This window comes from Stylophora pistillata, chromosome 10 (genome assembly GCF_964205215.1).
Source record: "Stylophora pistillata chromosome 10, jaStyPist1.2, whole genome shotgun sequence".
In the NCBI taxonomy this organism is placed as follows: Eukaryota; Metazoa; Cnidaria; class Anthozoa; order Scleractinia; family Pocilloporidae; genus Stylophora; species Stylophora pistillata.
In genome coordinates, this window is record NC_142528.1 from 2,971,881 (window position 1) to 2,983,133 (window position 11,253).

At 37.8% G+C, this 11,253-nt stretch overlaps 1 protein-coding gene and 1 long non-coding RNA gene across 2 annotated transcripts; both read left to right on the forward strand.

Moving 5' to 3' along the window:
- The first annotated feature begins 1,936 nt into the window (after positions 1 to 1,936).
- On the forward strand, positions 1,937 to 2,619 carry LOC148721386 (uncharacterized). Its single transcript, XR_015992174.1, has 3 exons — positions 1,937 to 1,982; positions 2,291 to 2,321; positions 2,518 to 2,619. It is a non-coding gene; the product is annotated as an uncharacterized LOC148721386 (long non-coding RNA).
- A 6,392-nt stretch (positions 2,620 to 9,011) lies between these two features.
- Positions 9,012 to 9,899, forward strand: LOC148721387 (dopamine receptor 1-like). The gene has a single exon (XM_088736156.1). It carries the CDS (start codon positions 9,012 to 9,014, stop codon positions 9,897 to 9,899), a length of 888 nt encoding a protein of 295 aa, XP_088592282.1.
- The last annotated feature ends 1,354 nt before the right edge of the window (positions 9,900 to 11,253 follow it).

The window sequence follows — 11,253 nt, forward strand, 5'->3', positions numbered from 1 at the left end:
TGTTTAAATAGATAATCTTAATTTGATTCTAGAAACCCGTTTTGAAACCTGAGTTGTGAGTCTCGCTGCCCCCACTATGCATTGGCATATTAGACAATCCCAATATGTAAAGTAGAGGCTCGTTTCATGAAATATAGGAAATTCAAAACTCTTTTACTTAAATTTCAGAATTTTTTTTAATTCGAGAAAAAGGACGCGAATGCTTTTTTCGAATTTTAATTAAAACATTTTGAGATAACTAGGACTAGTGCGGATCTTACTGATACAGAATTTTGATCACCGGCCTTTCGTCAACAAAGGTTGTTATCCGTAGCTCCCCGTCGGGTGGTCGCGGTTCATCACTAAGCGCTCTTCGCCACCAACACAGAAGAGTGTTTGACATAGTACAGAATAGAAATGCAAGAAAGAACAGTCAACTTGACGAGTGCGAGGTTGATCTTTCCTGTCTTGATCCTATCTTGTACAAAAGAACTGAATAGCTTTCTCCCTTCTTCACTCTTATTAACAAGATCTTTCTTCGTTTTCTCATTCATCACAACCGTTTGTGACCAACTTGTACAGATCGGTGTTGGTGCTAAGGTCTGATGAAAAGGGATTGGTGAAGGTCTTGATTGTCTCGGTCAACTTATTTATGCTGTTATCTTCATGCGTCAAAACAGCTGAGTTTAGTTCTTGATGGTGTGCACGTTCCGGAACGAGACCCGCCATTGCCCTGGCTTCTGCTGTGAGTCGGGCTAGTTCTGGGGCAATGAGGAAAAACTTGGCTCGTGCGCTCTCATTCAAAGTGATTCCTACAAGCCCACCAGAAACTTTCATAGATCGATTGAGGTGTTCCAACGCAGTATCACCACCAACAGCACAGAAGGGAACCTTCTTGTTCTTGTTCACCACACAGTTTCCTGTGATGAACTCTCCACTGGAATTTGTGCGAAATAGGATTGTAGTAATCGCTCATAATAAAGTTATATAAGCCACACGAAATACATTATCATTACACCTTTTTAGCTTTTATTTTTTTCATTCAAATGCTATACATACAGCATTAATATGCATTACAATGAGTCAACGTTATTGTCCTGGATGATGTGTTCACCTTTGGCGTGTTTTGCAATCCAGCCTCATTTCCATGTATGGGGCCACGTGACACTACAAAGTGGCATCAATCGATGCAAGATGTCTAACTGACTAAGGTGAGCAAGTTTGGCATGATAAGGATTTTTTTGGACAAATTTATAGTAAATTGTTTCAGTCTCGCTTTCATGCGTAAGATCAAGTGACCTATGTAAATTAGCATAACTCAACAGGGAGGATCATGCCCAATCATGTGAGCACCACTAATATATCCTATGCACAGGTAGAATGAAAAGAATACAGGATGAAATCAATAGAAGAATAGATTAATAAGCAACGTGACGTTACTGAGCGAAAAAAAGCTTTTTTGAAACATGCTTACAGCGAAGAGGGGTTATAGGACTGATAAATTAGTCAATCTAAGCTAATCAGAAAACAATGTCAAGTGTGACAGGTTGTTTGCCCAACGTGATTCTCTGTCATAGGAATATTACCGACACCCTCCTGCAGTTTTAGCTGTTGGAGTCCATACTTTTTGTTCTAATTTCTCGATTCTGCATTTTTCGCAGGTAAAAAGATCAAGTCAATGACAACAATACACAAAAAGGAGGTAAGCCGGCGATGCTTTAAAGACAAGTGAATTACTTGATTCTTATACTGAGTTCGATTCAAGTATTCAGTCGGTGGGTATACAATAGATGTCCCCTGGGTATACAAGGAGTGTCCCATGGGTATACAATGAATGTCCCCTGGGTATACAATGGATATCCCCTGGGTATGCAATGAATGTCCCCTGGGTAAAACTGTTAACCTTGCTGTTTCTCTCTACAGAAAGGTCAGAACCTCGATCCATTTTTGCAGTCGATCTTATCATCTACCGTAGAACCAACAAAAAGGAAGCCATTACCAAAGTTAGTCATTTTCTTCATGTTGATTTTGTTTTAAGCTATCAACCATAAATCTCAGACCGATCTTGCAAACTATCTGTATAATCACAGGCAACGAGCAGAGCCTCTCTTTCCAGTTTATCTTGTCACATGAGTCACAAAGAGTTAACAGAAACCAGTTGTTTTATTCACCTCTGGTTATTGGTGACTCGCACAAAAGAACAAAAACAAAAACAAAAACAAATGCTCTTAGCTTAATGGAGCCTATTCGAGGTAAGCCAAAATTGTGCTATTTAATTGACTTGGTAAATATTGGGTTTTATCTATTGTAGGGGTCTTCTAGATGAATCAAGAAGAGGCGAGGTACGCTTACATTTTAGACATGATTTTCTTCTCTCCATATCTGTTTTCTATATTTGATTAAGCGTTTTTGTGTAGATGGCTTTGAACTCGCTTTTACCAGCCCTCAATGGTACACTTTCAAACAATTTTGTACTTTCGGATTTGAAACCTTTTGATCATTTTAACGAGTTACATTTGATTGTTAAATTGCATCTAGGAGGGACTTTTTCCAGGAAGGAGAAAACCGGCATCGTGAGTATTGCGTGGTTCGCAAACCTTTCTTTTTATTCTCGAGAAGGACAACAACTTAAATCAACAATATTATACATATGATGCACGATCCTCGCAGTACATAGCGCTATTTAAGCAATAGCGAAAATCAAACCTGAAAAAAATCAGGCCTGTACGGGATTCGAACCACTGACCTCTGCGATACTAGTGCAAAACATATGAACTTCATATATCTATTGTATCTGATTTATCATCACGGGTTTATTACGAATCAACTTAACGGCCTGCTCCCAGTTGGCTTGTTAGCTCAATAGGTGGTTTGCACGTTACGTCATAGCCGCCATGTTGGTGGACGTAAACAATGAATATCTCATTAGCTTCGTTTGTTCGTCCACCAGCATTTGTTCCTTTCACCATTGTTACCTGTGTCTCTAGAGATTGGTTGCAAACCACCAATTAGTAGAGTGCTGCACTAGTATCGCAGAGGTCAGTGGTTCGAATCCCGTACAGGCCTGCTGTTTTTCAGGCCTGATTTTCGCTATTGCATAAATAGCGCCATCTACTGCGAAGGATCGTGCATCATAAATATATCTTTGATGTTAAAAGGAACTAGTTAACATTTGTTCACCGAAGCGGAGGTGAATTATTAGGGACCTTAAGAAACCACGACGGCGACGGCAACGAGGACGTGGTAAAAAAAGAGATCTAATTGGCAGAACAATAGCTCAGAACGTGCGTTTTGAAACTTGGTACATTTCTTAGCCGTCCTATGCAAAACAACTTGAACGTGAAATCGCCACAATTTGCGTCGTCTGCGAACCGAAACCGCAACGGCAAATTATTTTAATTTCCATTTGGAACTCAACGGCTACTTTATACGTCATGCTGAAGTTGAGCTGTGGCGCTGTATGAGACAGTAAGTTCCTGCATCCATTTTTGAAATTCTAACTAAGAGTAGAAACTCATTTTTTAATCGAAGTCTACCTTGGCGTCGCCGTCGTGGTTTCTTAAAGTCCCTATTATTTTGGTATAGGAGAGGATAACGTGTAAGTAATTCAATCCAAACTAAAATGAGACAAAAATTCATAGTTGTATAAACGAATATCTATTTATCTTTTCAATACTCTCACAGAATCACTCAGTGTACTTACAAAAATAATCTTTCGGCAAAATACGAAATCAACACCTTTAAGAAGCCATGTTAAGCAGGAGATGCTCATAATTTATCGTTTTTACGTGTCATATTCCTATTTCAAAGTAAAAAAAAAGCTTGTTTTTCTTTTTCGTTTTTAGAGTTATCTGATTAAAGGCCCTCTAGCTAAGTACTTGGCGTTCGTTTGAATCAATTTCCGGGTAACTTATCGGTAAAAAAATATATAATAAAACAAAAACAATAGCTGTTAACGTCATCAGTCACCCCCTGAGGGTCCCCCAGAGGAACACATAGCCTCTTCACACAGAGAACAACTTACAAATCTAGTTGAGGATTTATATTGAATACCCAACATTTGAAAAAATGCACAGAACTTAATCTAGAAAGATTTTTTATTCAAAATATGCTAGCTTTTTGGCTTAATTTGTTGAATGGTTTAAGTTCGATTTTATCATTATTAAAGCTCGTCACTCAAACCGCACTTTTGAATGATTGCTTATCAGCAGTCGATTCCGGTAACATTTTTGAAACTCTCAATCGAAATTTCAGTAGCATTCCCACCCACTGATTACAGGTGATGCCTGGCGCAGGTCAGCAGTATTGTTTGTGACATGGTCTAATGCGGAAGCAAAGCGTCGTACTGTAAAATCAAGACCTCACAGCGGTTTTTTTTTTTACACTAAAAATATAAATTCGATTTATCTGTATTCGATTGGAGGAGTCCTTTATCGATTCTTTGAACTGCTAAGTTTCTCTGTAGTATACTAGAGGTGGAAAAAAGTGTTGAAGCTTCGAAGAAATTAAATTTCTCTTCACTGGATGATTATGACATTTCAATATCAGAACGACTAATAATTGAGTTTACACTCTCTAGAAGACTGCCATAGAAGGGAGAGGTGATCTGTTTGAGGAAAGTCAACTGAACAGCAGTGAAATGAAAGAAATTTCTAAGTGTCAAACATTCGTCAACAGACTCAGTCATGATAGGCGATTTCAAGCCTTTGTTCGGTAACAATTAAAAAAAAAAAAAATCAATATTGACAATTAAGCCTTGCAGAATATGTCCAATTGAAAATTGTAGCTGTATTGAAAATGCCGAGGAGTGACTTGGAGCAGTTACGTATGAAATTAATCACAAAATAGCCCGGATCTGTTTTTTTAGAGGTAACACCTCAAAAGTACCCAATATTCATTTTTCATAATACTTCATGGACCTCGAAAGGTAGTTTTGCGGCTTGCATCGAACGGAAATTTATGTGACCCAGAAATATCTGTTTTATACTCTTTTTAGGATGAGCTTTTATAAACAATCTACCAATTTCGATGAAGTTCAAGGAAGTTGAGTGGGTGTTGATTTTGACAGATTGCTTGTCAATAGACATGGTAAACCCTTTTGTCAAAGGTGACATATATTATTAGTAGAAAACTAGAAGCCATCCACTTTTAATATTGCCATCCGTTTTCTAGCCAAGGTAATTACATTCTAATTTGAATGCTGCTAACAGATCTAAGTCGTAAACTTACGACTCGAAATTTTGAAAAGCAGGATTCATATTCCCAATTTACTGATTTTAACTCGCTGATATCAAACTCGTGAGGCCCTCTTATCAGTCTCCGTTTTCAAACGCCTTAAGAATTTCTTAGATTTGGAACCAAATTTGGAAGGTGAGTATTTACACAGTATAACTAATGATCCTATGGCAACCGAGCTTGATAAGAAGTTTTGCCAGAATTTGGTGCCTCATCGCCCTTCTGACCTTGCATTGGTTGTAATGAGAGTCACACTAAGTTCTAACTAAAGCTTATTTAAAAATTTTCACTATTTATCATGTAATTATATTGTTAGTAACTCTTTTAACTTCCCCACCATGGCCACTGGGAAAACTGAGAGGTAATAATCTTAAAGGCATTACACAAACATAACGTATATGAATACAAACTAAACTCAGGCATAAAATATCACATCATGCAACTCGGCAATCACTACAACCCGGATCCGAAAGGATTATTTTTCCAGATCTCTGGCATATCCATCAAATGATTCCGTCCACGCAAGTACTTTTGCTACCGACAACAACTGATGTAATCAAAAGCTCTTAAAGCAATACGCAAATTCATTCATATTTGTGTGCTAACCAGAAGATGGAATAAGTTTTGCGGAGGAAACCACAATCGCCTACTCTTCAATTATATAATTCGATGGGCCAGTTAAAATCAACGGCTGTGTTTGAGAATAATTTTACTTCCCCCGTTGGCCACGAGCATGGGTAAAGAAATAAAAGGCATGTCCTTTCTTTTTGATGCAGTATACTTACGAGTGGTTCTTGTCCAAAATTCAATTGTTACACTAAAGGCGGCAGGAAGTTACTACTTGCTAAGATAATGCAACAATCCACAACTTGGAATTCTACTTGTTTCGGAGCTTTGTCCACTAGAAATGACCTTTGGTTAGTTTTAATACATTCCTTGAGCTTAATTCCTTGTAGACTTGAAATCAGTTGTCTTAAAGAGCATCGACCATATCTTTAGTGGTTTATATCATTCTTTACATGGTTTTTTGCATTTGTATCTTGTATTTATTATATAATTTTTTTAGTTGGAGGGCCAATGAATTGTAAATCTTTGTGATTATCATCATGATCTTGTGCTATTTCTTAACTAACCAAGGCATTTCCGTATTACCTACTGAAAATAGTCAACGGTTATGTGGTACGGCGCCTAATTGACCTTCTTCTTGTAGAATAACCTTCAGAATTTTGTCAACCCACTGATCGGACAAAATACAGGGAAGAGTCACGTTCTCATTTAAATACAACTGCTCAAGCGGATCGATCAGAGAATCATCATAGTTGATAATTATTATGCTGACGAACTGATCAGGGGCTGATACTCGTAGGTAAACCTTACATTTTTAATATGCAAGAAAAAGGAAGAAAAAAAAACAATCATCTAAGAGTGGGTAGCATGTCTGTACGAGAAACACATTACGAGGCTTAAGTACACATTCACGGTGAACGTTATCGATTTTTTAATATGAATTCAGTCGACAGGCTTTTACACTTAAGGGCCATTCTGTCTTTAAAAAGAACAATACGCAGTTAAAACCCGGAAACTCTCAAAACAACAAAAGAAAAAGGAAGAAAAAAAAACAATCAACTAAGATTGGGTAACGTGTCTGTACAAGAAACACACTACGAGGCTTAAGCACACACTCACGGGGAATGTTATCGATTTTTTAATATGAATTCAGTCGACAGGCTATTACACTTAGGGGCCATTCTGTCTTTAAAAAGAACAATACGCAGTTAAAACCCGGAAACTCTCAAACCTTGGAGGGTTTTAATGAAACAAAGTAGTTTTGGCAGAATTTGGGTATGGTACAAGGCGTGAAACTCAATACACTCTGTTTCAAGACAAAATTTACCAATTCTGAGGTTATTATGCTAATGCCTCCGTTTAGGTCTCCTTTGATCTTCCGACATGCCAAATGAACACACGACTGATTGTTTATCAATTTCTGAACAAGATGTTAATCTTTTGCACCCTCATTTAAGTCCACTGAAAGTTATGATTGTTTGCATTCGTTCATCTCCAACAAAACAAGTAAATGATATTGGTCGCGTTTTATTGCATATAGTCTTCTCAATACTGGTGAATTTGCGAAGATTGATATTTTTTTAAGCTTGGATGTGCTAGCAACACTCTAACGCGGGCAAGATTAGAAAACTCCGCCCACTTTACAGGTCAATTAGAAACAGCAGGATGCGATAATTTACACTTGCTCAGTCACTGAAAGAAAGCTAATTGTTTCAGATATTTTTATCTGCGAAGATGGTCAATTAATGTGAGCACGAGTAAATTCAAAATAAAAGTAGTGTGATACCTTAAGGACGTTGAAAGGTTGCTTCTAAAATTAATTATTTTGCCAGAATTTTCCATATTTGAAGATACTTGTTGAGTCCTGTGAAGAGGAAAACAATTCAGAAGCTCCAAAGCCACAAGTGAACGAGATCACAACGATATACTGTTTTTTCTAATACAAAAGAGTGACGTTTAACATGACGTAGTCTTGCATACTCCTTGATAGACTTTGTATAAACTTCCTCAACCCTGGAGCCGGACCACCAGACCAAACTACCTAAAAATCATAATACATTTCACTGTGGAGATCAATCAAAACTGAGTTATATATGACTTTACAACTCAAAACATTTAAACCACCCGTCAGAACATCTTTAAGTTTCAGTGATCTTACGCGGAAATATCGTTCATGCACATCATACTATTATAAACTCTTCTGAAAATTTCTACGGCCAAAATGGAACATCTTTGCACTTGAAAAAGCCTCCATGTGATCAGTTTAGGGATCAGGACAAAGGTACCCTTATTGTCTAATTGATTTTTACTTTTGCTCTAACTCGGAATAAACGTGCCATAACAAATTTGCATAGACCATCTGACCATCTGACCATCAGAGTCAATGAATCCGCTTTTGAAACTGTCATCGATTTTCAGTAAATTCATCGCGTAAAATTATCGATCATCGGGCATAACAAATTTGCATAGACCATCTGACCATCTGAGTCAATGAATCTATCGATTTTCAGTAAATTCATCGCGTAAAATTATCGATTATCGGGTATAACAAATTTGCATAGATCATCTGACCATCAGAGTCAATGAGTCCGCTTTTGAAACTGTCATCGATTTTCAGTAAATTCATCGCATAAAAGTATCGATTATCGGGGCATAACAAAATTGCATAGACCATCTGACTATCAAAGTCAGTGAATCTCGCTTTTGAAACTGCCATCGGTTTCAGCAAATTTATCTCGTATAGTGATCGATTATCATTGTTTACCAACAGAATGGGTTTTCAATGGAAATTCAACCTTACGAAATACTTCCGCGCAAGAGAATTTAAACTGACTTTGTTGTCATTATTATGTAAATTCAAAGGGCAATTCGATTTTCATTTCATTTTCGGATGTTCATATAAAGCAAAAACAAGCGAGAAATAAAGAATCTCAGAGTCTTCATCAATTGGCCTTGCTTTATAAATAATTGGCCTTCTCCCTCGGAACATCTTACTCGGAGGACATATTACGAGAAAAAGGTTTTCCCAAATTTATTTTTGCAGGATCATGCGAGGTAGGCCCCCAAATGATTTGGTAGATGGCAATTAATATCAAAATTCATCAGTCAAGATCGCCGGGAAGTCATAGATAATTTAAAGCTGCTTTTGTTCTCGAGAAGTTACCATTTTGTCCACTGTTAGTCTCCTGTTCGACTATCCACGCGTTTGGTCTTCATCTGCGTCCTAAACAATGACAAGCGCTGAGAGCCCCTATCGTTCATCAATGGTCGCCAATTGTGTGCTCAACGCATTGTTATCCTACACCGCCATCACATTGAACATCATAACAATTTACGCAATGAGAAAAACCTCGTCGCTACCGAGGCCGTTAAGGACATTTCTGCTGAGTCTTGCTATCTCAGATCTTGGTGTTGGTATATTTGTACAACCTTATTACGTTGTGCTTTTAGTTAGAGGGTTGAAAAGCGCCGATCCTGTTGACGAATCAACGAATAAAGCCATGCTTGCCATCGCCGATACCCTCTCCATAGATTCAATTCTCAGTGTTTTCGCCCTCAGCATGGACAGATTCCTCGCTGTACATCTTCATCTCAGATATCAGGAGCTTATCACTCACAGACACTCTGTTTTGGCTGTGATATCAATCTGGATGTTCAGTGTATTTCTTGGAGTATCTGGAAATTTTTGGATGCCTCCCTCCCTTCTGATTTTCCTTCCTGTTGTCCTTGGGTTCTGTTTTATGTGCACAGGATTAGTTTACTGCAGGATTTATTTTGCTGTACGGCGCCACACGAGGGAAATTCAGTCCTTGCGAGTGCGGCAAGCCGAGCAGGATGACGGTGACATGGACCAAGCCGCAAGGATGAGGAAAATTGCCATTACTACATTTTACGTGTATCTTGTGTACTTGGTCTGTAATTTGCCTGAATACTGCACTCATATTGCTGCTACTGCCACTAACGAGCCTAGCGTTGCTTTGAAAACTTTTAGGTTTTACAGTTGGACTCTTGTGTGTATGAATTCATCGCTAAACCCCGTTATTTACTGTTGGAGTATGAGGCACATTCGACACACCATCATTAACACTCTCAAAAATATACACCCGTGCGGAAAGTGAGCGACACAGAAAAATAACAAGTCGATTTGCACCTGACAGTTATTATGTGAGTGGATACAATAACACAACTTGATAAGCTTTTTGAACTAACAGCCTGCATAAAGTAGTAATAAAATAGTTTACTTGTAATATTCAAAATTGATCTCTAGTAATAAGGACAAAATCACCGTAGGGAGCCTGTCTAAACGAGAATATTGGTTCAATTTTTGCTGTTGCTCCTCTGCTAACGACATTGGCACAGAAAATAAGTGCTTTGTATTTATGATAGCCTAATTTAGATGCAACATGAAAAGGCACACATCAAAACGTGTCGGTTGCTATTGTACATATCTTAAAAGGAAATTTCTACGTAATTTGAATACAAATGTTAAGCATGGTGATAATTGGAATTAGAATAGAGAGCTTCAGCTATCTACGTTTTCTAGTTCTACAATATATTAGAGAGCTATCACATAAAAAAAAACAAGCAAATAACACCTCAATTTTCATGACTCAGTAATTTTGCATCGATGGAAAGACAAAGAACTTTTGACTGATACAGCGTTGTCGCTCAGCCAAAAACCATATAATTAAACTTTGAATTGACCTTTTAGTTTCTTCCACAGTAGACGCCGACAACTCCCTGACGAAATGAATTCAAGGAAAGTGTTTTTTTTTTTCAATTCTGTCGCTTTTCCTCCAGTGGAAGCTTTTATATTTTCATTTTACGCTTTTTTAAAGGTTGTTTTACACTTCGGGTTTACAAATCTTGAAACAAATAAAGATCCAGATTTTATTATCTGACCCATCCTTCCCAAACGAATCCAAATGACATTCGATACATACGTCTCAGAGTTCTCGCAGCAGTTATTGGACATAAACAAATAAGAGGAAACCCACTAACCGGATAATGCCTAGAACATTTGTATTTATAAAAGTGTTTATTTGGCATCGATTATGTAAAAATCAGAATCATCATGAAACTTAGGCTCGGCCAAACGCTATCAAAATTTCAACGCAAGATCTTGCAACGTTGTTGCGCGCAACGTGTTCCACACCTTTGGCCACCCCATTAAATTGTTGGTTGGTGTTGTTTCAAGTGGTCAAGTTTTTGGTGCCACACTTTTGGATGTTGCAAAATATTTCTCTCGTTTGGCCAGGTTCTTCACAACATTTTTTATCGCACGATCCAACAATGTTGCGTTGAAATGTTGCGTGCGTTTAGACGGGCCTTGAAAATTTTATTCGGTTTTAAGTACCCCAGAGGACTTAGTGATCATAGTTGGATCAAATTTCTTTAGTTATGAGTAATGCACCCCTTTGTTTTGTTTGTTTTTAGGTTTTGTGAATGGCACCCATCCTTACAAAATATTTC